The sequence below is a fragment of the Mobula birostris genome, chromosome 13 (assembly GCF_030028105.1).
Source record: "Mobula birostris isolate sMobBir1 chromosome 13, sMobBir1.hap1, whole genome shotgun sequence".
Classification (NCBI taxonomy): Eukaryota; Metazoa; Chordata; class Chondrichthyes; order Myliobatiformes; family Myliobatidae; genus Mobula; species Mobula birostris.
Window position 1 is genome coordinate 106,194,075 of NC_092382.1, and position 27,447 is coordinate 106,221,521.

At 47.6% G+C, this 27,447-nt stretch overlaps 1 protein-coding gene across 3 annotated transcripts; it reads left to right on the top strand.

Moving 5' to 3' along the window:
* The first annotated feature begins 2,930 nt into the window (after nt 1–2,930).
* Nucleotides 2,931–24,408, top strand: LOC140207281 (C-type lectin domain family 9 member A-like). Of its 3 annotated transcripts, none has more exons than XM_072275756.1 (7): nt 2,931–3,055; nt 9,752–11,208; nt 19,056–19,224; nt 19,420–19,498; nt 20,898–21,040; nt 21,729–21,793; nt 22,828–24,408. In XM_072275756.1, exons 3-7 carry the CDS (start codon nt 19,192–19,194, stop codon nt 23,015–23,017), a joined length of 510 nt encoding a protein of 169 aa, XP_072131857.1. In that variant the 5' UTR covers nt 2,931–3,055; nt 9,752–11,208; nt 19,056–19,191; the 3' UTR covers nt 23,018–24,408. The 3 variants fall into 3 exon arrangements, 2 of the variants coding, with proteins under 2 accessions (XP_072131857.1, XP_072131856.1); XM_072275755.1 differs by having other exon boundaries at nt 19,121–19,224; XR_011888545.1 differs by lacking the exon at nt 22,828–24,408 and having other exon boundaries at nt 11,096–11,208; nt 19,121–19,224; nt 20,898–22,794.
* The last annotated feature ends 3,039 nt before the right edge of the window (nt 24,409–27,447 follow it).

Here is a 27,447-nt window from a genome sequence, read left to right on the forward strand (position 1 = left end):
AGAAACGGGGTGGTGTAGTGAAAAGGAGAGGGACGTGGAGGGGAATCCACGCTGGCTCTCACCTCGCCGTGCGCCGTCCCTTCCTGGGATATTCCTGACCGGATTTTTCAAACCTTCACAGAGAGGCAGAGACTGCAAGAGTGTAGGATAGGGTGACCTGGCAGAATTACCCCAATTCAAAGCCCCTTTGACACCCTTCCAATCTCCTCTGTCCTCTTCCTCACCTCTCTACCCCGTCTACCTCTCCCTCTTTTTCAGATCCCCATTCTCCTTCTGATCGAGGCACCATCAGGGCTGGGGAAAAGATGACCTCGCCTGTGTTATCAAGCCTCAAATCCACCCTCTACTCCACAGCTAATCTTGAACCAAAGCTCCACAACGCCCCCGGGATAACTCCACAATCATCTCTCATCCAACCTCCGTGATCTTATCTCCTTCTGTCCTGATGCCCTTTGTCTCCCTCTCGAAACGTTCACTCCCTCCGACCCATCTCCACCCTCCGCTTCCCTCCCATTGACCTACCGCCCTCTCATACAACTTGCGTGTCCCTCCCTCCCACTTTCCATTCCCATAACCTGACCCTCTACCACCCTCACTCCTCCCTCCCATGCAAAACCCTCCTCTCTTTCCCTTCCTCTCCTCGCCTCTCCACAAAGCCCATCAGAGAATAATATGAAACCCATCCTTCCACCAATTTACAAAGGATGGAAGGGGCGCGGGGGAGTTGTGGGGAGGGTGGAGAGTGGACACAGAGTTTTCTGTCGTAGAAGGAGGGAGGGATGTAGCGGGCGGGATATATCGGTAGGGAGAGAAGGGAGGGTGAGGGAAGAAGTCGATGGCGGGCTGAAGAGTGAGGGGATAGATGAGGGTAGGGAGCGGGCAAGAGGAATGAAAAGAGAAGGCGAAGGGTTGCGATATGGACAGTGGGAAGTAGAGGAAGGGAGATGTGGCAAAGAGGTGAAAAAAAGTAGGGAAGGAGAAAGGTGGGAGGGTGAGGGAGCGAGAGAGGATGATGGAGAAAGAGAAGAGGGATGGAGGATGGTGGTGAGTGGAGAGGCGCATAATGAGAAGGAGCAGAGGAGGTACGTTACCAATATTGGGAGGGTGGAGAGGCGGAAAGTGGAGCGAAGCGGAGAAGCAGGGGGAGTAGGATATGGGAGGAACGGACGGGAGTGATGGAGGAGAAAACAAGGCGACAGAGAGAGGCAGAGAGATGAGGAAAGGGATTGTCAAGTAGAGGGATGGGAGGTGGGGGGCGCTGAAGTTGGGAGGTGAAAAGGAGACGGAGCACAAAGGTGGGAGGAAACTCCTCCTCGGAATCCCGGCTCCTGAGACAGAGGAATGAGTGGTCTGGAGGGAGGTAAGAAGAATGAGAAGGGAGGATGAGGGAGTTGAATGAAGAAAGAGGAGGGAAGAGATGAATGAAGGGGATACTGGTATGGGGAGGGGAATATAGGTCTGGGAGAGGGAGTTGGGGTGAGCGCATTGGACGGGTTGGGAGGTGGTGGGGACGGAAAGAAGGGAAGCAAGGCAGAAGGACCAGTTGCAGGCTGGGAGCTGCGGGGAGAGAAGGACGGTGAGTGGGAGACGAAAGCAGGAGCGAGCGGGCAAGCGGGAAACAGGAATGAAGTGCTGCAAGAGAAAGAGGAAGGTTGAGTGGAGGAGTGAGGAAGGGTGGGGGGGATATGGAGCAAAGGAGGGGCGGGTAATGGGGAGGAAAAAAGGAATCTGAGACATGGCTGGTTGAATCGGTGAAAATAGTATCAAGTTCCCAAACTCAACCACCACACGCCCGCCTCCACTAGAAAGGCGGAAGAGTCGGGGAATGGTTGGGCAGGGCGATATCTCTGAATCGGGGTGACAAGTGAGTTGGTGGTGCAGGGGAGAAAGAGAGAGGGGCAGGCAGATGTGGGAGAGGGGTAAGGTAATGGGGAAGAGGTGAGATTGGGGGAAGGTGGGAGAGAAGAGGAGAGATGAATGGTGGAGGCAAAGTGGTGAGAGAGAAGGGACAGAGAGAGAGAAAGACATGGGATAAGGAGGGAAGATAGACTGCGTCACTGGAAGTGGAAGACGAGGAATAGCTGTGGAGGGAATGTTTGGTGGGGAGCTGTTGACTCTACTCGGAGTGAGAGGGGTCACTCACCTCCGTGGGGTTTGGGTGTTTGCCCTGGGGCCGTGGTTTCTCGGAGACACGTGGTCTGAATTCCCGGCGATGGGCAGGAGCAGTGGGCCGTCGAAGGCGGAAAAGGGAATCCAACCAGGGGATGCAAATCTCTGGGAAAATATAGGCTCTGTGTGAGTGACACAAATCCCTCTGACATTCCGTATACTCTTACATTCCATTATTGTCACTCCCCTTCCACTACTCTCCCTCAATCGTCCGTATTCCTTCTCGTTCATCCGTCCCTTCCTTCGCTCTTTTCTCTCATCTGTACCACCCTCTCTCTCCTCCATATCCTCCTCTTCGTTCCCTCTCACTCCATCTCTCTCCCTCTCTCTGCTCCCTACCCTCCTCTCCACTCTCTCTTATTCCATCTCTCCCTCTCTCCCGTCCTTATCCACGCACCCACTACCACTCTATTTCTCTATCCATCTCCCTCGTCCCCTCCCGTTTCTCCATCTCCATCACTCCCTTCACACCCACCGTCCAATCTCAAAACACTCCCTCTTCTCTCATGCCCTCTATCTACTCAGTCCACCGTTACCCACTTAAATCGCCCTGTCGACCCCCAATCACCCCCTCTCTCTCTCTTCCCCTCTTTCACCCCACTCTCACTACTGCTCCCCCCGCCACTCTGATCTTTCTCGACAACCCTCTCGCACGAACTCCACCCACACTTCCCGCAACAACCTGCTCTCGGTTCCTCTTTCCATCGGCTGTTCATCTGCTGTTTGCAGGTTTCGGTCTGACTCACTTATCATCACGGGTTTCTTCAGACCAAGGTTGCTTCCCCTTTCTGAGTTCAGAGACACAGAGAATCGCCGACAGGAAGGACGACATCAAAATTACCTGCATATGAAGTTCACAAAACGGACTCACTGTCTCCTTCCCGAGGTGAGTGGGACAGAAGGATGGAGGGAGAGAGTTTCAAACTTTGTCTGACCCCAAGGGCTTGTTAATGAGACAGTGTGGACGCAGCGTCACTTTTCGTCTGACCCTGGGGCTTGTGATTTTTCAGTGCGGAGGGAGCTTGACTTTGGCTCTACTCCGGCATTCTGTGAAGAGACAGTCTGCAGGGAGTTGCAATCAATTCTGAACCCGAGGGTGTGTGATGTGACAGTGTGGAAGGAGCCTCAACACATGTCTGACCCCGGGAGTGTGTAATGGGACGGTGTGGGGAGAGATTCACTCTGTGTCTGACCCCGGGAGTGTGTGATCGGACGGTGTAGAGGGTGCTTCATTCTCTGTCTAACCCCGGGAGTGTGTGGAGGGAGATTCACTCTGTGTCTGACCCGGGAGTGTGTGATGGGACGGTGTGGGGGGAGCTTCTCTCTGTGTCTGACCCCGGGATTGTGTGATGCGGCGGTGTGGAGGGACCTTCACTCTGTGTCTAACACAGGAGTGTGTGATGGGACGGTGTGGAGGGAGCGTCATTCTGTGTCTGACTACGGGAGTATCTAATGCGACAGTGTGGGTTGAATTCACTCTGTGTCTGACCCCGGAAGTGTGTGATGAGATGATGAGACGGTTTGAAGGGAGCTTCACTCTGTGTCTCACCCGGGAGTTTGTGGCCTCCACTCTCCTCCACTCCCTCCCTTTTCCCACAGCACACAATTCCTTCTCTATGATTCTTAACTCAAGTAGTGAGTTGCCAGTGGTCCTGACCCATATAGGTACCAATAACATCAGTGTGTATAGGGAAGTGTTCAGACAAAGTGACGTCAGTGATTCAGTTTTTAAATTAAAGGATAGGACCACTGCAACAGTGAGATCAGACATAGGAAGACCGTACAGTTTAGCGCGTGGTCAAAAAAAAAGTGTAGGTGGGAGGGTTTCAAAATTTTGGATCACTGTGACCTTTCCAAGGAAGGTGGGATCTTTACGGAAGAGATGGAGAAGGTTTCCACCTAAGCTGGAGAGGAACGAATATCCCAGCGAGAAGTTTTGCCAGAACTGTGCATGAGGGTTTTGGGGACAGTTGTTAAACTCGAGTTGCAGGGACGTGGGCCTCAGATTGCAGCATGTTTGTTACTGGTGTCCTAATCTGCGTAACTTTCAATGCTGGACGATTTAAGTAAAGGCGGATGTGCTCAGGGCATGAATCAACACATTGAATTATAATACTGTTGCCATTATTGAGACTTGGTTGCAGGCGGAGCAAGCCGGACAGCACGAGATTTCGGGTTCCCCTATTTTTAGTGGTCAAAAAGCGGAAGGAATCAATGGAGGAGGGGTGACATTACCAGACTGAGAAAATGTCTCCGGAGAGCCCAGTCAGCACAGGCAAGAGAACTTGTCTAAGTGAGGCATTATGGGTGAGAATGAGGAATAAGAAATATATGACCATGTCATGGTGCTGCATTATGGACCAGACAACAGTCCGCTCGATTAAGGGAAACAAATTTGTCGAGAGATCGTAGACTGTTGTGAACCAAAGAAACCGTAGAAAAATTACAGCGCAGAAACAGGCCTTCTGGCCCTTCTTGGGTGTGCCGAACCATTTTCTGCCTAGTCCCACTGACCTGCACACAGACCATATCACTCCATACACCTCCCATCCATGTATCTGTCCAATTTAATCTCAATTGTTAAAAAAGAACCCGCATTTACCACCTCGTCTGGCAGCTCATTCCATACTCCCACCACTCTCTGTGTGAAGAAGCCCTCCCCTTAACACATGTCCTTTTTTTTATCTCCCCTTGCCTCAGTGGAAAAATCCTTTTTGCATTCATTCTATCTATACCCACCGTAATTTTATATAACTCTATCAAATAGAAACATAGAAACACAGAAAATAGGTACAGGAGTAGGCCATTCGGCCCTTCGAGCCTGCACCGCCATTCTGTATGATCATGGCTGATCATCTAACTCAGAACCCTGCACCAGCCTTCTCTCCATACCCCCTGATCCCTTTAGCCACAATGGCCATATCTAATTCCCTCTTAAATATAGCCAATGAACTGGCCTCAACTGTTTCCTGTGGTAGAGAATTCCACAGATTTAACAGTCTCTGTGTGAAGTTCTTCCTAATCTCCGTCCTAAAAGGCTTCCACTCTATCCTCAAACTGTGACCCCTCGTTCTGAACTTCCCCAACATCGGGAACAATCTCCTTGCATCCAGCCTGTCCAGCCCTTTAGCATTTTGTACTTTTCAATATGATCCCCCACGCTCAATCTTCTAAATTCCAACGAGTATAAGCCTAGTTGATCCAATCTTTCATCATATGAAAGCCCTGCCATCCCAGGAATCAATCTGGTGAACATTCTTTGGACACCTTCGGTGGCAAGAATGTCTTTCCTCAGGCTAGGGGACCAAAACTGCACGCAATACTCCAAGTGTGCTCTCACCAAGGCCTTGTATAACTGCGGTAGTACCTCCCTGCTCCTGTACTCGAATCCTCTTGGTATGAATGCCAGCATACCATTCGCCTTTTTTCACCGCCTGCTGTACCTGCATGCCCACTTTCAATGACTGGTGTATAATGACACCCAGATCTCGTTGCACCTCCCCTTTTCCTAATCGGCCATCATTCAGATAATAATCTGTTTTCCTGTTCTTTCCACCAAAGTGGATAACCTCACATTTATCCACATTAAATTGCATCTGCCATGAATTTGCCCACTCAACTAATCCATCCAAGTCTCCCTGCCTGCTCTTAGCATCCTCCTCACAGCTAAAACTGCCGCCTAGCTTCGTGTCATCCGCAAACTTGGAGATGCTGCATTTAATTCCCTCATCTAAGTCATTAATATATATTATCAACAACTGGGGTCCCAGCACTGAGCCTTGCTGTACCTTACTAGTCACTGCCTGCCATTCTGAAAAGGTCCCGTTTATTCCCAGTCTTTGCTTCCTGTCTGCCAACCAATTCTCTATCCACATCACTACCTTACCCCCAATACTGTGTGCTTTAAGCTTGCAGAATAATCCCCTGTGTTGGACCTTGTCAAAAGCCTTTTGAAAATCGAAATATACCACATCCACTGGTTCTCTCCTATCCACTCTACTAGTTACATCCTAAAAATTTCTTTCAGATTTGTCAGACATGATTTTACTTTCACAAATCCATGCTGACTTTGTCCGATGATTTCACCGCTTTCCAAATGTGCTGTTATCACATCGTTGATAACTGACTCTAACATTTATCCCAGCACCGATGTTAGGCTAACCGGTCTATAATTCACCGGTTTTTTCTCGCTCCCTTTTTTTAAGAGGCGGGGTTACATAAGCCACCCTCCAATCCTCAGGAACTAGTCCAGAATCTAAAGAGTTTTGAAAAATTATCACTAATGCATCCACTATTTCTTGAGCTACTTCCTTAAGCACTCTGGGATTCAGACTATCTGGCCCGTGGGATTTATCTGCCTTCAATCCCTTCAATTTACCTAACGCCACCTCCCTACTAACATTTATTTCCCTCAGTTCCTCCATCTCACTGGACCCTCTGTCCCGTACTATTTCCGAAAGATTATTTATGTCCTCCTTAGTGAAGACGGGCCCAAAGTAGTTATTTGATTGGTCTGCCATGTCCTTGCTCCCCATAATCAATTCACCTGTTTCTGTCTGTAGGGGACCTACATTTGTCTTTACCAGTCTTTTTATTTTTTCTTTTCACATATCTATAAAAGCTTTTACAGTCAGTTTTTATGTTCCCTGCCAGTTTTCTCTCACAATCTTGTTTTCCCTTCCTAATTAAGCTCGTTGTCCTTCTCTGCTGAACTCTGAATTTCTCTCAGTCCTAAGGTGAGCCGCTTTTTCTGGTTAATTTGTATGTTTCTTCTTTGGAATTGATACCATCCCTAATTTCCCTTGTCAGCCACGGGTGGACTACCTTACCTGATTTATTCTTTTGCCAAACTGGGGTGAACAATTGTTGTCCCTCATTCTTCTACGATCCAGGGAATAAAGTCCTAACCTATTCAACCTTTCTCTGTAACTGAGTTTGTTAAGTTCCGGCAACATCATTGTAAACCTTCTCTGTACTCTTTCAAACTTATTAATACCCTTCCTGTAATTTGGTGATCATAATTGAACACAATAGTCGAGATCTGGCCTCGCCAATACCTTATACAACCTCATGATAACACTCCAGCTCTTATACTCAATACTTTGATTAATAAATACCAATGTACCAAAAGCTCGCTTTACGACCCTACCTACCTGTGACTCCACTTTAAGGAATTTTGTATCTGCATTCCCAGATCCCTCTGTTCTACTGCACTCCTCACAGCCTTACAATTAACCCTGTATGTTCTACCTTGGTTTGTCTTTCCAAAGTGCAATACCTCACACTTCTATGCATTAAACTCCATCTGCCGTTTTTCAGATATTTTTCCAGCTGGCCCAAGTCCCTCTGCCAACTTTGAAAACCTTCGTCACTGTCCACTACTCCTCCAATCTTTGTATCATCGGCAAATTTGCTCATCCAGTTCAGCACATTATCTGCCAAACCATTGATATAAATGACAAATAAGAATGCACCCAGCACTGATCCCTGTGGCACACCACTAGTCACAGGCCTCCACTCTGACAAGCAATCCTCTACTACCACTGTTTGGCTTCTTCCATTGAGCCAATGTCTAATCCAATTTATTACCTCTCCATGTGTACCTAGCGACTGTTTTTCCTAACTAACCTCCCATATGGGACCTTGTCAAAGGCCTTACTGAAGTCCATGTAGACAACATCTACTGTCTTCCCTTCATCCACTTTCCTGGTATCCTCTTTGAAAAATTCCAATAGATTGGTCAAACATGACCTACCACACACAAAGCCATGCTGAGTCTCCCTAATAAGTCCCTGTCTATCCAAATGCTTGTAGATTTTGTCTCTTGGTACTCCCTCCATTAACTTACCTACTACCGAAGTTAAACTCACCGGCCTATAATTTCCCGGAGTACTTTTCGATCCTTTTTTAAACAACGGAACAACAGGAGCCATTCTCGAATCTTTCGGTACCTCACCCGGAGATACCGACATTTTAAAAATATCTGCCTGGGCCCCTGCAATTTTAACACTAGTCTCCTTCAAGGTCCGAGGGAATACCCTGTCAGGTCCCGGGGACTTATCCACTTTAATTAGCTTCAAGGTAGCAAGCACCTCCTTCTTTTCAATCTGTGCATTTTCCGTGATCTCACGAATTGTTTTCCTTAATCCTATAGACTTCGTGGCAGTTTCCATAGTAAATACAGACTCAAAAAATCCATTTCAGATCTCCCCCATTTATTTTGGTTCCGCACATAGCCGACCACTCTGATCCTCAAGAGGACCAATTTTATCTCTTACAATCCTTTTACTCTTACTATACCTGTAAAATCTCTTTGGATTATCCTCAACTTTGACTGCCAAGGCAACCTCATGTCTTCTGTTAGCACTCCTGATTCCATTCTTAAGTATTTTCTTGCACCTTTTATACTCCTCAAGCAGCTTATTTACTCCCTGTTTCCTATACACGTCATACAACTCTCTCCTCTTCTTTATCAGAATTGCAATATCCCTTGAGAACCAAGGTTCCTTATTCCTATTCACTTTGCCTTTAATCCTGACAGGAACATACAAGCTCTGCACTCTCAACGTTGCTACTTTGAAGGCTTCCCACTTACCGATCACATCTTTACCAGAGAAAAACCTATCCCAATCCACGCATTTAAGATCCTTTCTCATTTCTTCAAAGTTGGCTTTCTTCCAGTTTAGAAACTCAACCCTAGGACCAGAACTATCCTTGTCCATGATCAAGTTGAAACTAATGGTTTTATGATCACTGGAACCAAAGTGCTCCCCTAGACACACTTCCATCACCTGTCCTTACTCGTTTCCGAATTGTGATCTAGAGGTCGCGTCCAGTTGGTACCTGTATATATTGATTTAGAAAACTTTTCTGAACACATTTCACAAACTGTAAACCATCTAAAACCCTAACAATATTGGACTACCAATCAGTATGTGGAAAATTAAAATCCCCTACCATTACAAATTATGTTTCCTACAGTTGCCTGCTATCTCTCTGCAGATTTACTCCTCCAGTTCTCGTTGACTATTGGGTGGTCTATAATACAAACTCACTAATGTAGCCGTATCTTTCCTGTTTCTCAGCTCCACCCACAGGGACTCAGTAGACAAGCCCTCTAACCTGCCCTGCCTGACCACTGCTGTATCATTTTCCCTGACAAGCAATGTTACCACACCACGCCCCCCCCACCCCACCTTTCATTCCTCTGCCTCTATCACATCTGAAACACCGGTAACCTTGAATAATAAGGTGTTATGATTACATCTTTCCAGGATCTATTTCCCTATCTGCTCCTCCACATCGCTGTTACTATTTTTCTCCATACCCCATCCGTTCAGACAGGCACAGACACACATACACACACACACACACACACACACACACACACACACACACACACACACACACACACAGAGGGGAGGGTGGAAGATTCCACTATTTCTTTCCTGTAGGAGATGTGAGAGAAAGCACAAAACTGTTCATAGCTTTGTTTTCAGTTTATTTATTATTTCCTTCTTTACAGTTACACATTGAGAACAGTAGGCATATCTGGCTGAAGCATTGAATCTTTCTCCTGTAGGACACGGGACGGCAGAGAGACTCCAGTGCCTCTGACTACTTCACCTGTGAGAAGTGTATCCGGATGCAACTTCTAACACTCGGAGTTAAGCATTTGGAACTGGAACTGGATGAACTCAGGATCATTCGGAAAGCTGAGGGGGTGATAGGGAGAACATATTGGGAGGAAGTTACGCCCACCGTGTAGGTCAGAGGAAACAGGGTGATGGTCAGGAGGCTGAAAGGGTTAAAACAGCCGGAGCAGAATATTGTATCCTTGTGGCCAACCTCCTAAGCAATCGGTGGATTGGGAGAGGCTATTTTCTGGCAGTGGTGCAGCTGGCAGTGGGCACGTGGCCAAGTGGTTAAGGCATTCGACTAGCGACCTGAAGGTCCGAGTTCGAGCCCTAGCCAAGGCAGCATGTTGCGTTCTTGAGCAAGGCACTTAACCACACAGTGCTCTGCGACGGCACCGGTATCGGCCCTTGCTCTTCCCTTGGACAAGATCGTTGTCGTGGAGAGAGGAGACTTGCAGCAAGGGCAACTGTCGGTCTTCCATTCAACCATGCCCAGGCCTGCGCCCTGGATAGTGAAGGCTTTCCTGGCACAGATCCATGGTCTCGAAAGACTAACAGATGCCTTAATAATATAGCTGGTAATTTGAAGCCCAAGCGCTATTTAACCACAGTGCCCTTGGGGAAGTCTTGGACCGGCAGGAGTGGGAAATCTTGAAGGAGAGAGTGAGTTCGGTGTACACGGATGGGTTTCACACACTGTGAATGCAGAGCAGAACAAATGAAACGAGCGACAGGGCAGATAGGAATTGGGAAAGAATTTGACCTTTCTGAATTCACTATTTGATTTCTGGTCGCCCGGTTACGGGAAGAGTGTGGGGGTGCCTGGAACAGAGAGTATAATCTATAAGCAGATGGCCCAGACAGACTGTGTATTTACCTGGTTCGGTGGAGTCTGTTGGGTGAACTGATACAGTTCTGTATCATTACGATATACACTGGTACACCGTACATCCGCTGTATTTCTCTGCAGCAGCGGAGTCTGGGGATGTGGGGGGTCGGGGAGGAGACGCAGGTTTATACATTATGAGAGGTACAGGGAGTTCAGACAGCCGGTGTATTTCTTTCGAGCGGTGACAAGGATTGGAGGGAGATGGACATTGCTTCGGCAGAAAGGATGTCACTGGTATAGCACAACATTGTGGCCAAAGGGCCTGTACATTTCTGTGATTTACGTGCGCTGCTCTTCGGGAGGGGAGAGACGGATTTGAACTCAGAGAGTGGGAAGCGCAGGCTTGGATTAGATCAGGGAAGGTGACGAATAACAATGTCGAGGAACGATTTTTCGACAGACGACATGGTCAGTGATCGACCCACAAGGAGAGACCGATCAGTCTCAAGCATTGGTTAATCGGCGTTTTAACAGCGACTCTCATTATCACGGGTATCTGCTGGAGGATTCATGGTGAGTTCAACACCGTTCGTACCGACCAAACCACAGAGAATAAAAATGACCACTCTAACAGCGACACTCCCCTACATTACCCCGAAACACCCGGAACAGTGATAACAACACACCCCTCACTGCGGTACTGACGGGACCCGAACCATGATTACCACACACCAATCACCGTGACCCCGACACGACAGCCATCAACACATCCCTCAACATGATACGACAAATCCCTCAAACTGATACCGACACACGCCATACTGTAATAACGATTCATTGTAACACCGACACGCCATTCACCGTGGCACCGACACATCCCGCACTGTGACGTGGACACATCCTTCACTGTGACATAGTCACGTTCCTCATTTTGAATCGGACTCCTCCCTTATTGTGGCGCCAACAGTCACCGCACTGCATCGCTGACATAACGGTCGCCGTAAAAACAACACATCCCCCACCGTGACAACGACAAACCCCTCACAGCTCGCCTACTCACCCCCCATTGTGATAACAGCACACCACTCACTTTGACACGAGCCCAGCACTGTGACGACACGTTCTTCGCTGTGACAGAGACACGCCTGTCACCATGAGACCGACACACACTCACCGTGACCCTTACATTCTCCTCATCTTATTGAACGTATAAAGATGTTACTAGGAAAGATGACGAGGGTAAAGCGGTGGATGTTGTCTATATGGACTTCAGTAAGGCCTTTGACAAGGTTCCACGCGGAAGGTTAGTTAGGAAGGTTCAATTGTTAGGCATTAATATCGAAGTAATAAAATGGATTCAGCAGTGGCTGGATGGGAGACGCCAGAGAGTGGTGGTGGATAACTGTGGGTCAGATTTAAGGACAGTGTCTAGTGGTGTGCCTCAGGGATCTGTACTGGATCCAAAGTTGTTTCTGTTATATATTCATGATATGCATCACGGGGTGGTAAATTGGATCAGTAAGTATGCAGCTGATACTAAGATAGGTGGAGATGTGGATAATGAAGTAGGTTTTCAAAGTTTGCAGAGAGATGTGGACCATTTAGCAGAGTGGGCTGAAAGATGGCAGATGGAGTTTAATGCAGATAAATGTGAGGTGCTACATTTTGGTAGGACTAATAAATAGGACATACATGGTAAATGGTAGGGCAGTGAAGAATGCAGTAGAACAGAGGGATCTAGGAATAATGGTGCAATATTCCCTGACCGAGGATCTCATGTGGATAGGCTGGTGAAGAAAGCTTTTGGTATGCTGGCCTTTATAAATCAGAACATTGAGGATAGAAGTTGGGTTGTAATGTTGAAATTGTATAAGGCATTGGGAAGGACAAATTTTCAGTATTGTGTAAAGTTATTTTCACCGAAAAATAGGAAAGATGTCAATAAAATTGAGAGAGTAGAGAGGAAATTTACTCGGATGTTGCCTGGGTTTCATCTCCTAAGTTACAGAGACAGGTTGAACAAGTTGCGTCTTTATTCTTTGGAGCGTAGAAGGTTGAGGGGGGACTAGATAGAGGTGTTTAAAATTATGAGGGGGATAGATAGAGATGACGTGAGTAGGCTTTTTCCATTGAGAGTGGGGGAGATTCAAACAAGAGCACATGAGTTGAGAGTTAAAGGGCAAAAGTTTAGGGGTAACATGAGCGGGAATTTCTTTACTCAGAGAGTGGTAGCTGCGTGTAACAAGCATCCTGCAGAAGTGGTTGAAGCATGTTTGATGTTGTCATTTAAAGTTAAATTAGATCGATATATGGGCAGGAAAATAATGGAGGGTTATGGGCTAAGTGCAAGTCCGTGGGAGTAAGAGTTGGGGACGGGCTGGAAGGGCAGAGATGGCCTGTTTCTGTGCTGTAATTGTTATATAGCTATCTGATTAAAAACTCATGCGTACAAATTCGCCAGGAGGAGTGTGTTTGGGGAAATATTAAAATAAAAAAACAACAAAGAAGCTATTGAGTGAGCAATAAAGAAAGTGAATCTAGATTATGAAAATGAACCAGCATAAAATATAAAAAAGCGAATAGTCGAAGGTTGGATAATTTTATAAAGAGGAAAGGTTGGCAAAAGTGGATGTAGGTCCCGTGGAAGACGAGAAGGGGCATTGATATTTGATAGTGAGTAAATGCCAGACGCTCTGAATGACTATTTTGTGTCGGTCTTCACAATGGAGGCCACGACTAATATGCCAAAGTGCGATGTTATGGATGCGATGGGAGGTGAGGACTTCGATACAATAGCTATCACTAAGGAGGTAGCGCTGAGGAAACTTGTGGGCCTAGAGATAGACCACTCCCCTCGTCCTGATCGAATGCACCCCAGGGTACTGAAAAGTATGGCAGAGGTTATGGCAGAATCTTTGGCAAAATTTTACCAAAATTCTCTGGAAGCTGGGCAGATCTCAACGGATTGGAAGAAGGCAAATGTCAGGCCAGTGTTGAAAAATAAAATATGTAGGCAAAAGGCATGTAACTATAGGCCACACAGGGAAAAGTTGCTGCTGAACGCCGCAGGCCAGGCTCCATCTCTAGGAAGAGATAGAGTCGACGTTTCGGGCCGAGATCCTTCGTCAGGCCGAAGTGAAAGAAGAGCTAGTAAGAGATTTGAAAGTGGGAGGGGAAGGGGGAGATGAGATACGATAGGAGAAGACAGGAGAGGGAGGGATGGAGCCAAGAGCTGGACAGTTAATTGACAAAAGGGGAATGAGAGGCTCATAGGACAGGAGGACTACGTAGAAAGAAAAGGGGGAGTGCGGGAAAAGTCCAGAGTATGGACAAGGAGTGTAGGGAGAGGGACAGAGGGAGAAAACGGAGAGACAGAAAAATAATGGGTGTATATAAATAAATAACGGATGGAGTACGAGGTGGAGGTGGGGCATTAGCGGAAGTTTGAAAAGTCAGTATTCCTGCTATCGAGTTGGAGGCTACCCAAACGGAATATAAGGTGTTATTCCTACAACCTGAGTGTAGCTTCATATTTACAGTAAAGGAGACCGTGGATAGATATATCAGAATGGGAATCGGACCTTGAACTAAAATATGTGGCCGCAGGGAGATCCTGCGTTCTCTGGCGGACAGAGTGTAGGTCTTCAGCGAACCGATCTCCCAGTCCGCGTCGGGTCTCGCCAATGTATAGAAAACCGCATCGGGAGCACCGGACGCAGTATATCACCCCAGCCGACTCACAGGTGAAGTGTCCCCTCACCTGGAAGAGCTGATTGGAGCCCTGAATAGTAGTGAGGGCGGAAGTGTAAGGGCATGTGTAGCACATAGAAACATAGAAACATAGAAAATAGGTGCAGGAGTAGACCATTCGGCCCTTCGAGCCTGCACCGCCATTTATTATGATCATGGCTGATCATCCAATTCAGAACCCCGCCCAAGCCTTCCCTCCATACTCCCTGATCCCCGTAGCCACAAGGGCCATATTTAACTCCCTCTTAAATAGAGCCAATGTACTGGCCTCAACTACTTCCTCTGGCAGAGAATTCCACAGATTCACCACTCTCTGAGTGAAGAAGTTTTTCCTAATCTCAGTCATTAAAGGCATCCCCTTTATCCTCAAACTGTGACTCCTTGTTCTGGACTTCCCCAACATCGGGAACAATCTTCCTGCACCTAGCCTGTCCAATCCCTTTAGGATTTTATACGTTTCAATCAGATCCCCCCTCAATCTTCTAAATTCCAACGAGTACAAGCCCAGTTCATCCAGTCTTTCTTCATATGAAAGTGCTGCCATTCCAGGAATCAATCTCGTGAACCTTTTTTGTACTCCCTCTATGGCAAGGATGTCTTTCCTCAGATTAGGGGATCAAAACTGCACACAATACTCCAGGAGTGGTCTCACCAAGGCCTTGTACAACTGCAGTAGTACCTCCCTGCTCCTGTACTCAAATCCTCTCGCTATAAATGCCAGCATACCATTCGCCTTTTTCACCGCCTGCTGTACCTGCATGCCCACTTTCAATGACTGGTGTATAATGACACCCAGGACTCGTTGCACCTCCCCTTTTCCTAATCGGCCACCATTCAGATAATAATCTGTTTTCCTATTGTTGCTACCAAAGTGGATAACTTCACATTTATCCACATTAAATTGCATCTGCCATGAATTTACCCACTCACCCAACCTATCCAAGTCACTCTGCATCCTCTTAGCATCCTCCTCACAGCTAACACTGCCACCCAGCTTCGTGTCATCCGCAAACTTCGAGATGCTGCATTTAATTCCTTCATCCAAGTCATTAATATATATTGTAAACAACTGGGGTCGCAGCACTGAGCCTTGCAGTACCCCACTAGTCACCGCCTGCCATTCTGAAAAGGTCCCGTTTATTCCCACTCTTTGCTTCCTGTCTGCTAACCAATTCTCCATCGACATCAATACCTTACCCCCAATACGATGTGCTTTAAGTTTGCACACTAATCTCCTGTGTGAGACCTTGTCAAAAGCCTTTTGAAAATCCAAATATACCACATCCACTGGTTCTCCCCTATCCACTCTACTAGTTACATCCTCAAAAAATTCAATGAGATTCGTCAGACATGATTTTCCTTTCACAAATCCATGTTGACTTTGTCCGATGATTTCACCGCTTTCCAAGTGTGCTGTTATCACATCTTTGATAACTGACTCCAGCAGTTTCCCCACCACCGACGTTAGGCTAACCGGTCTATAATTCCCCGGTTTCTCTCTCACTCTTTTTTAAAAAAAAGTAGGGTTACATTAGCCACCCTCCAATCCTCAGGAATTAGTCCAGAATCTAACGAGTTTTGAAAAATTATCACTAATGCATCCACTATTTCTTGGGCTACTTCCTTAAGCACTCTAGGATGCAGACCATCTGGCCCTGGGGATTTATCTGCCTTCAATCCCTTCATTTTACCTAACACCACTTCCCTACTATCATGTATTTCACTCAGTTCCTCCATCTCACTGGACCCTCTGTCCCCTACTATTTCTGGAAGATTATTTATGTCCTCCTTAGTGAAGACAGAACCAAAGTAATTATTCAACTGGTCTGCCATGTCCTTGCTCCCCATAATCATTCACCTGTTTCTGTCTGTAGCGGACCTACATTTGTCTTTACCAGTCTTCTCCGTTTTACATACCTATAAAAGCTTTTACAGTCTGTTTTTATGTTCCCTGCCAGTTTTCTCTCAAAATCCTTTTTCCCCTTCCTAATTAAGCCCATTGTCCTCCTCTGCTGAACTCTGAATTTCTCCCAATCCTCAGGTGAGCCACTTTCTCTGGCTAATTTGTATGCTTTTTCTTTGGAATTGATACTATCCCTAATTTCTCTTGTCAGCCACGGGTGCACTGCCTTCCTTGATTTATTCTTTTGCCAAACTGGGATGAACAATTGTTGTAGTTCATCCATGCAACCTTTAAATGCTTGCCATTGCATATCCACCGTCAACCCTTTAAGTGTCATTTGCCAGTCTATCTCAGCTAATTCACGTTTCATACCTTCAAAGTTACCCCTCTTTAAGTTCAGAATCTTTGTTTCTGAATTAACTATGTCACTCTCCATCTTAATGAAGAATTCCACCATATTATGGTCACTCTTATCCAAAGGGCCTCTCACGACAAGATTGCTAATTAACCCTTTCTTATTGCTCAAAATCCAGTCCAGAATAACCTGCTCTCTAGTTGGTTCCTCGACATGTAGGTTCAAAAAACCATCCCGCATACATTCCAAGAAATTCTCTTCCTCAGCACCTTTACCAATTTGGTTCACCCAATCTACATGTAGATTGAAGTCACCCATTATAACTGTTGTTCCTTTATTGCACACACTTCTATTTTCCTGTTTAATACCATCTCCGACCTCACTACTACTGTTAGGTGGCCTGTACACAACTCCCACCGCGTCTTCTGCCCCTTAGTGTTACGCAGCTCTACCCATATCGATTCCACATCTTCCCGGCTTATGTCCTTCCTTTCTATTGCGTTAGTCTCTTCTTTAACCAGCAACGCCACCCCACCACCCCTTCCTTCATGTCTATCCCTCCTGAATATTGAGTATCCCTGAACGTTGAGCTCCCATCCTTGGTCACCCTGGAGCCATGTCTCTGTGATCCCAACTATATAATAATCATTAATAACAATCTGCACTTTCAATTCATCCACCTTATTACGAATGCTCGTTGCATTGACACACAAAGCCTTCAGGCGCTCTATTACAACTCTCTTAACCCTTATACAATTATGTTGAAAAGTGGCCCTTTATAATGCTTGCCCTGGATTTGTCGGCCTGCCACTTTTACTCTTTTCCTTAGTACTTTTTGCTTCTACCCTCATTTTACACCCCCCGTCTCTCTGCACTGGTTCCCATCCCCCTGTTGTGAACTAACCTCCTCAGACCTAGCCTCTTTAATTTGTTTCCCACCCCGTAACCATTCTAGTTTAAAGTCACCTCAGTAGCCCTCGCTAATCTCCCTGCCAGGATATTGGTCGCCCTAGGATTCAAGTGTAACATGTTCCGCTTACAAGGATCAGTGCCAGGAGGGAGATCGGTGGGGAGGGATAGGGTGGACGAATGGACAAGGGAGTCTCGTAGGGAGCGATCCCTGCGGAAAACAGAGAGACGGGAGGAGGGAAAGTTGTGCTTCGTGGTGGGATACCGTTGGAGGTGCCGGAAGTTAAGGACATCTCCTTCTTCCTGGAATGTAAAGCCTCATCCTGAGAGCAGATGCGGCGAAGTCCGAGGAATGTGTGCATTATATACACGCAGTCTTTCTCTCTCTCTCCTTTTTCTCCCTCTGTCTCTCTCACTATACCCCTTACCTATCCTCCGGGTTTTCACACCCATCCCACTTTCCTTTCTCCCTAAGTCTCCTGTTCCAAGATCTTCTCATATTCCTTTAGCCAATCAACTCTCCAGCTCTTGGCTCCATCCCTCCCCCTCCTGTCTTCTCCTAACGTTTCGGCTATGCCCCTCCCCCTCCCATTTTCAAATCTCTTACTAGCTCTTCTTTCAGGTAGGCCTGACGAAGGGTTTCGGCCCGAAACGTCGACTGTACCTCTTCCTAGAGATGCTGCCTGGCCTGCTGCTTTCACCAGCAACTTATATATGTGTTGCTTGAAATTCCAGCATCTGCAGATATCCTCGTGTTTGCGTAACTCTTGGCCAGTTAGTTTTACATCTGGTCTTGGGAAAATGCTTGAGTTATCATTAAATAAGAAATAGGGAGGCATGTGGAAGGAAATGGATCCATCAAGCAGGCGCAGCATCGATTCAGCAAAGGCAGATCCTTTTCGACTACCTCTGTGAGGATATAACTATTTATATGAATAAAAAATTGCAAATGAAATATTGACTTTCGTTGCTGGAGGGATTGAATTCAGGAGCAGGGATTTAAGCTGCAACTTCATAGGGTACTGTGCACCTGTGCAACTGCAAATCGTGAGTACGATGTGCAGTTCTGGTCTCCTCACGTGAGGAACGGTATACCGGCCTTGGAGGCGCTGCAGAAGAGGTTCATCAGGTTAATTCCATAAAATAGGGTGGATAGACAAGGAGGAAAGATTGAATCGTCTGGCACTGTTTTCGCAGGGATTAAGAGGACATCTTATGATACATATAAATTTTCTAAAGGGATAGATACGTCAGACACCGATTACCCCTCACCGTTCCGCATCGTGACAGCGACATGCACCACACTGTGACCCGAGAAGCCCCTCAGCGCAGCCCCGACAGGACCCTTAATGTGACCCCAACAAGCCCCTCAGCGCAGCACCGACAGGATCCTTAATGTGACCCCGAAACATCGCTCTCCATGATAAGGACAAGTCCCTCAGCGTGACTCCAACAGGACACTCAACGTGATACTGACATACCGCTCACCGTGTTTCCGTTAAGCCCCACAGTGTGACAACTACACGTCCCTTAGCGTGACACCGACACAGCCTAACCATCATTCTCAGTATCACAGATTCGTCACTCTCTGATCACCTCCGACCGAGAGCACCAGAAACTTTGTGAACAATACCAGGAGATGAACAGTACCCAGCGCCAGTGTGGACTGCAGGTAAATGAATTGAACTCAACCCTTGAATACAATATAACTGAGAATTCCCGTCTGGTTGTCTCCCGAAGCACCTGTTTCAGGAATATTTCCGTCCTCAGCTAAAACCTCTCCATCCTCGAAAGCGAATTTTTCGTCCACGAAAATACAAACTCCGTCCTGAACTCCAAACTGACACTAACCAATCTCGATCAACAGATTTCAGACCTCGAAATGAAGTACAGTACTCTGAGCGAAGTCAAGGCTCAAATCTGCCAACTGCTATTTAGCAGAAAAAGTGAGTTACAACACCAACCCGCACACGTTCTCCCGCTACTCATCGCTGAGCAGAGTGAGAGGAAGCTATATTCTGAGTCTGATCCCGGAAGTGTGTGGTGGGATGGGGCGGCGAGCCCGACCCCTAGTGTCTGAGCTCGGTAGTGCGTGATAGGATGGTACGCCAGGAGCTTCACTCGGTAAACACAAAATACTCTGCAGATGATGGGAGCAAAGCAACACACGCAGCACCCTGCAGGAACTCAGTAGGTCGGGCACCATCCGTGAAAACGAACAGTCAACGTTTCGGGCCGAGACTCTTCGTCAGACTGAAGAGGGAGGGGACAGGGGCCCTATGAGAAGATGTGGGGAGAGGGTGGAAAGGAGAAGGCGGGTAGAAGCCAGGTGAAAAACCAGTACTGGGAAAGATCAAGGGGTGGGGGAGGGGAAGAAGGGACGGGATAGGCAGGAAAGGTGTAGAAAGAATAGGTAAAAGCACAAAGGGTAGTAGAAAGAGGCAGAATCATGAGGGAGGTGACAGACAGCTGGAGGAGGGGGCAGAAGGAAAATGGGATGGGGGAAGGGAGGGGATGGGAATTACCGGAAGTTAGAGAATTCAGGCCAAGGGGCTGGAGACTACCGAGACGGTATATGACGTTTTGCTCCTCCAACCTGAGTTTTGCCTCATCATGGCAGTAGAGGAGACCATGTCTGGACATATCGGAATGGGAAATATGAAGCAGAGTTGAAGTGGGTGGTAACCGGTAGATCCTGTCTGTTGTAACGAACGAAGCGGAGGTGCTTGACGAAGCGGTCACCCAATCTGCATGGGGTTTCACCGATGTAGAAGGAGCCGCATCGGGAGCACCGGATGCAAAAAAATAGCCCCAACAAACTCAATTGTGAAGTGTTTCCTCACCCGGAAGGACTGTTTGGGGCCCTGAATGGGGGCAAGAGAGGAGGTGTAGGGACTGGTGTAGCACTTACGCTTACTTGGATAAGTGCCACGTGGGAGATCCGTGGGGAGGGGAGGGACGTGTAGATGAGGGAGTTGCGGAGGGAACGATCCCTGCGGAAAGCTGAGAGGGTTATAGAGGGAAAGTTGTGCTTCGTGGTGGAATCCTGTTGAAGGTGGCTGAAGTTACGAATGGTAATGTGCTGGATCCGGAGGCTGGTGGAGTGGTAGGGGAGGATAAGGGGATCTCTGTCCCTGTTGTGGTGACTGGAGGATGGGGTGAGGGCTGAAGTGCGGGAAATGGAGGAGATGCGTGTGAGGGCATCATTGATGACGGTAGAAGGGTCTGATCCTGTGTGGTGTTGGTTGGGATGGAATGGAGGGAGATTCACTCTGTCTCTGACCCCGATGTGCGTGATGGGACTGTAGGGAATGATATTCACTGCTACTTATTCCTAATTTCCAGAGCATACGTGTTCCGAGGAGTGGATCCAAAATAAAGATCGGTGTTATTACGTATCCATGTTTGATACATCTTTCAACACAGCGGTGCAGGAATGTTCAAACCGCAATGCAAGTCTGCTTGAAGTCAAATCAAGGGATGAAGCGGTATGTGCCACAGCACAAGAAGATCCCACAGGAATCATCACCCACTCCCGGGGTCAGACACAGAATGACACCCACAATATACTCCCAGCACACAGTCCCGGGTGAGACACAGAGTGACACCCATACTACACTCCCAAGACACATACTCGGGGTCAGACACAGAGTGCAGCTCCCTCCACAACGTACCATCACACGCCTCCGGGTTCAGACACAGAGTGAATCTCCCTCCTCACCGTCCCATCACACACTCCGGGGTCAGACACAAAGTGAATCTTTCTCCACACCGTCCCATCACACACTCCCGGGATCAGACACAGAGTGAATCTCCCTCCGCACCGTCCCATCACACACTCCCGGGGTCAGACACAGAGTGAATCTCCCTCCACACCGTCCCATCACACACTCCGGGGTCACACACAAAGTGAATCTTCCTCCACACCATCCCATCACACACTCCCGGGATCAGACACAGAGTGAATCTCCCTCCACAACGTACCATCACACACCTCCGGGTTCAGCCACAGAGTGAATCTCCCTCCACACCGTCCCATCACACACTCCGGGGTCAGACATAAAGCGAAGCTCCCTCCACACCATCCCATCACAGATTCCTGTTGTAATCAACCGAGAGAAGCTCTCTAAATAATTTTCGTTTCTTGGCATTAATCAGATAAATTTAATTTCCCAGAGTTTTCTATCCCAGAAACTTGTGTACCGATACCGTGCATACTGGATTGCAAAATGCGAAGACGGGTAAGATTTGGACTGATCTGTGGGGTGAGAGTTGGTCATTGACATAGTCCTGACGGGGGGAAAAGGGATTCGTTTACGATGAGGCAGTATGAGGTTGTCGGGAGAGTTTGGTACAATGGGAACATTTTGAGGCCGACATGTGTCTGTCGGGGAAGGACGGAGCAGTGTGAATATTTCGGAAACCTCCAGGGGGCAGTGGGGAGAGCTCAGAACACAGGGATTACGTCATTTGGGTACTGACGATTGTCGGTGAGGAGGGCGCGGTGGAGTGGGATCATTTTGGAGATAGTCGCCGGGCTGTGAGGAGGGGGAGCAACAGCAGGATTAGTTTGGTGAATGTCAGAGATCTGAAGGCCGAGAGTAGGACAACTGGATTAGTTTGGAGACCGATACAGGGCGGTGGACACACAGTGGGTTAATGGGATTAGTTTGCGAACTGACGCACGGATGTGGGAGGGAGGGTGCCAGTGGTGTAAGTCTGGAGACGGACCCGAAGCTATGAGGAGAGTGCGGTGCAGTGGGATATGTTAGCAGACTGGCGCGAAGCTCTGGGTAGAGGGAAGAGCAACGGGATTAATCTGGGACCGACTAGGGCTGAGGGAAGTTTGTGGACAAGTGGGATTCATCTCGGGAAAGACATAAGTCTGTGCGGAGACGGTGGGACAGTGGGGTTTGTTCGGGGAGTTAAACAGATCTGAGGGGAGAGGGTGGGCCTGTTCGATTAGTATGGGGACTGACAGGGGACTGTGGTGAAAAAGTGGATCGGTGAGTTAGTTTGGAGAGACACGGGGCTGTGGGGTGACATTGGATCAGTACGATTAATTTAGGGACAGCCACAGTATTCTGGGGAGACATTGGGACCGTGGTATCTGTCTGGGTACTGGCCTGACAGTGGATGAGTGGGATGAGTTTGCGGACTGACTCAGCCTGTTAGGAGAGAGCGATTTCATGGGTTAGCTTGTGGACGATCTCGGTTCGGGTTCTCTGCTGGAGCTGTTTTGTCTCTGCTTAAATTGCTTATCCCCGTTGGACAGGAATGCGGGCCCGAGTCTCCTGTACAGCGTGTTCTCTAGATCGTCCGTCTGCAGAGATTGCAACTCGCATCTAGGGAACGACCGTTGCAATCGTGATTGGCGTTTCATCTGCGAAAAGTCGGCACCTTTGTTCCCGGATGTTCCTGAAAAGATTAAGGATCTCTGTCGACAGCCACTGGAGGAGACGTGAATCAAGTCATTTACCCCAATTTCTCCTCCTTGTTTGCCCTTCACTCTCACTCCCCGATCCTTTCAAATTCCCTCCTCACATTCTCTGCCCCTTCCCTCCTACTCTCACACCTCCTCTTGTCGCCATCATATTCTCCCTGCGAAACATCGTCAAACCTCTCTCGCCATCTATCCCCACATTTCTCGCTATTCGCCCCGTTCCGTTCTTCCCCGCTCCCTCCACCTTTCTCTCTACCCCGTCACCTCCCCTCATTTCCTCGAGCTTTCTCCGCCCGCTCTTTCTCTGCTCCCTCTGCACACCTCTTTCACTTCTTTCACGCCCCCCCACGGCACTCTCTCTCTCCCCCCTCCCTGTTCTCTCTAAACAATCTGTCTCCCTTATCCCTCTCTCTTTCGCCTTTCCACCCACTCTGAGCTCAATCCTGTGCCGTCCGGTGCTCGATAACCCAACCCTGGGTAAGACGCTATGCCTATTCCCTTTTTCTGTGCCCCTCTGGTGTTTATGGAACTGTGTAAGTTTACAACTACGCTCCAGGGAATAATGTCCCAACCTACCCTTCCTCTCTCGATAACTCAGTCCTCCGAGTTTAGTAATATCCCCGTAGAACTCCCTGCACATTCTATCCAGTTCAATGGCATTTTCCCCTAAAACTGTGTGCGGCCACACCGACTGCAATGTGAGCTCCTCACTCCTGTACGCCGGTGCCCTCAGTGGTGAAGACCAGCGGGCCAAGTGCCCTGCCCACTGGTATCGGATGTTTCCTACCGGAATGGCAATTTCATGTATTATCTGTATGAAGGGGTCCTGATTTACCCCTATGTACTGTGCTTTTAAAAAAGACAGACAGAGAGAGAGAGGTGTCCAGCACAAAAACCTTGTTAAAAAGACAGAATTATTTAACACCGACATTTGTTTTCAAGAGAGAGAGAGAGTCGAGGACTGCTCACAGCATGGTTACATCTGTACAAGGGCACTGCTTTCAGCTTCTGCATTCTTACAGATAGAGAAGGAAGGAACTGTTTGGGTAACAGTTGGGATTCAACACGAGGTAATAAATAAAAGGTCAGGCAGTAGACCTCAGACATGTTTTTGGGAACTGAGTGAGGTTTATCGTTTTGGAGGATCGATCAGGCGAATAGATCAATGACTCTCGCAGTGTGAAAAGGGAGAGACTGGTGGGGAGGTGTTTATGTATCCAAACATCGCCTGGGTTGGTAATTCCACCACAGAAGAACGGTGCCCTTTGTTTTGTTCACAGTTGGTGATCTAAAGATAACTGGAAGATCGACGGCGTCAGCTCACCTGCAGACTCAAATCTCTCCCCGTCTCTCTGTCCATCAATAAATATTCATTGATAACCTGTCTGATTTCTCTGCATTTATATTACTCTATTGCGTAGTTACTAATAAATACCATCAGTTAATAGCAACACTGGGCTCCAAAGTGCTTTCAATTTCTGCTGCTTCTTTTACCTGTCACGCATCATATAGCGGGCAGCGGAGATTGCGGGCGGCGGAGTGAGCCGGGAGCAGAGTGAAGACTTAAGGGCTTCGGCTCAACGGGCTTAGGCGGAAACGGGCGAGACGAGGAAGGTTTGGGATTCATTTTCTGTTGTTATTAGAGGAGAGGGGCAGTATGAGTGTGAGGGCAGTTTGCTGTTCTCGGTGTCGGATGTGGGAGGCCCTGGAGTCTCCAAGCCTCCCGGACGTCTACATCTGCGCCAAGCGCATCGAGATGCAGCTCTTAAGGGACCGCATTACGGAACTGGAGCTGCAACTCGATGACCTTCGTCTGGTCAGGGAGAGTGAGGAGTTGATAGAGAGGAGTTATAGGTAACAGGTCACACCGGGGCCACGGGAGGCAGACAAGTGGTTCACGGTTAGGAGGGGGAAGGGGAAGAGTCAGGTAATAGAGAGTACTCCTGTGGCTGTGCCCCTTAACAATAGGAACTCCTGTTTGAGTACTGCTGGGGGAAACAGCTTACCCGGGGGAAGCGACAGTGGCCGTGCCTCCGGCACAGAGTCTGGCCCTGTAGCTCAGAAGGGTAAGGCAAGGAAGAGGAGGGCAGTTGTGATAGGGGACTCGATAGTAAGGGGGTCAGATTAGGCGATTCTGTGGACGCAGTCCAGAGACCCGGATCGTAGTTTGCCTCCCTGGTGCCAGGGTCCGGGGTATTTCTGATCGTGTTCAAGATATCCTGAAGTGGGAGGGTGAGGAGCCAGAGGTCGTGGAACATATAGGTACCAATGACATAGGTAGGAAAAGGGATGAGGTCCTGAAAGGAGAATATAGGGAGCTAGAAAGGGAGTTGAGAAAAAGGACCTCAAGGGATTACTGCCTGTGCCACGCGACAGTGAGAGTAGGAATGCGATGAGGTGGAGGATAAATGCGTGGCTGAGGGATTGGAGCAGGGGGCAGGGATTCAAGTTTTTGGATCATTGGGACCTCTTTTGGCGCAGGCGTGACCTTTACAAAAAGGATGGGTTACACTTGAATCCTAAGGGGACCAATATCCTGGCAGGGAGATTAGCGAGGGCTACTGAGGTGACTTTAAACTAGACTGGTTGGGGGGTGGGAAACAAATTAAAGAGGCTAGGCGAGAGGAGGTTAGTTCACAACAGGGGTATGGGAACCAGTGCAGAGAGACATAGGGGTGTAAAGTGAGGGTAGAAGCAAAAAGTACTAAGGAGAAAAGTAAAAGTGGCAGGCCGACAAATCCAGGACAAGCATTAAAAAGGGCCACTTTTCAACATAATTGCATAAGGGCTAAGAGAGTTGTAAAAGAGCGGTGAAGGCTTTGTGTGTCAATGCAAGGAGCATTCGTAATAAGGTGGATGAATTGAAAGTGTAGATTGTTATTAATGATTATAATATAGTTGGGATCACAGAGACATGGCTCCAGAGTGACCAAGGATGGGAGATCAACGTTCAGGGATATTCAATATTCAAGAAGGATAGACATGAAGGAAGGAGAGGTGGGGTGGCGTTGCTGGTTAAAGAAGAGATTAACGCAAGAGAAAGGAAGGACATAAGCCGGGAAGATGTGGAATCGATATGGGTAGAGCTGCGTAACACTAAGAGGCAGAAGACGCTGGTGGGAGTTGTGCACAGGCCACCTAACAGTAGTAGTGAGGACAGAGATGGTATTAAACAGGAAATTAGAAATGTGTACAATAAAGGAACAGCAGTTATAATGGGTGACTTCAATCTACATGTAGATTGGGTGAACCAAATTGGTAAAGGTGCTGAGGAAGAGGATTTCTTGGAATGTATGCGGGATGGTTTTTTGAACTTACATGTCGAGGAACCAACTAGAGAGCAGGCTATTCTGGACTGGGTTTTGAGCAATGAGGAAGGGTTAATTAGCAATCTAGTCGTGAGAGGCCCCTTGGGTACGAGTGACCATAATATGGTGGAATTCTTCAATAAGATGGAGAGTGACATTGTTAATTCAGAAACAAAGATTCTGAACTTAAAGAGGGGTAACTTTGAAGGTACGAGACGTGAATTTGGTAAGATTGACTGGCAAATGACACTTAAAGGATTGCCGGTGGGTATGCAATGGCAAGCATTTAAAGGTTGCATGGATGAACTACAACAATTGTTCATCCCAGTTTGGCAAAAAGAATAAACCAAGGAAGGTAGTGCACCCGTGGCTGACAAGAGAAATTAGGGATAGTATCAATTCCAAAGAAGAAGCATACAAATTAGCCAGAGAAAGTGGCTCACCTGAGGACTGAGAGAAATTCAGAGTTCAGCAGAGGAGGACAAAGGGCTTAATTAGGAATGAGAAAAAAGATTATGAGAGAAAACTGGCAGGGAACATAAAAACGGATCGTAAAAGCTTTTATAGATATGTAAAAAGGAAAAGACTGGTAAAGACAAATGTAGGTCCCCTGCAGACAGAAACAGGTGAATTGATTATGGGGAGCAAGGACATGGCAGACCAATTGAATAATTACTTCCGTTCTGTCTTCACTAAGGAGGACATAAATAATCTTCCAGAAATAGTAGGGGACACAGGGTCCAGTGAGGTGGAGGAACTGAGCGGAATACATGTTAGCAGGGAAGTGGTGTTAGGTAAATTGAAGGGTCTGAAGGCAGATAAATCCCCAGGGCCAGATGGTCTGCATCCTAGAGTGCTTAAGGAAGTAGCCCAAGAAATAGTGGATGCATTAGTGATATTTTTTCAAAACTCGTTAGATTCTGGACTAATTCCTGAGGATTGGAGGGTGGCTAATGTATCTCCACTTTTTAAAAAAGGAAGGAGAAAGAAACCGGGTATTATAGACCGGTTAGACTAACGTCGGTGGTGGGGAAATTGCTGGAGTCAGTTATCAAAGATGTGATAACAGCACGTTTGGAAAGCGGTGAAATCATCGGACAAAGTCAGCATGGATTTGTGAAAGAAAAATCATGTCTGACGAATC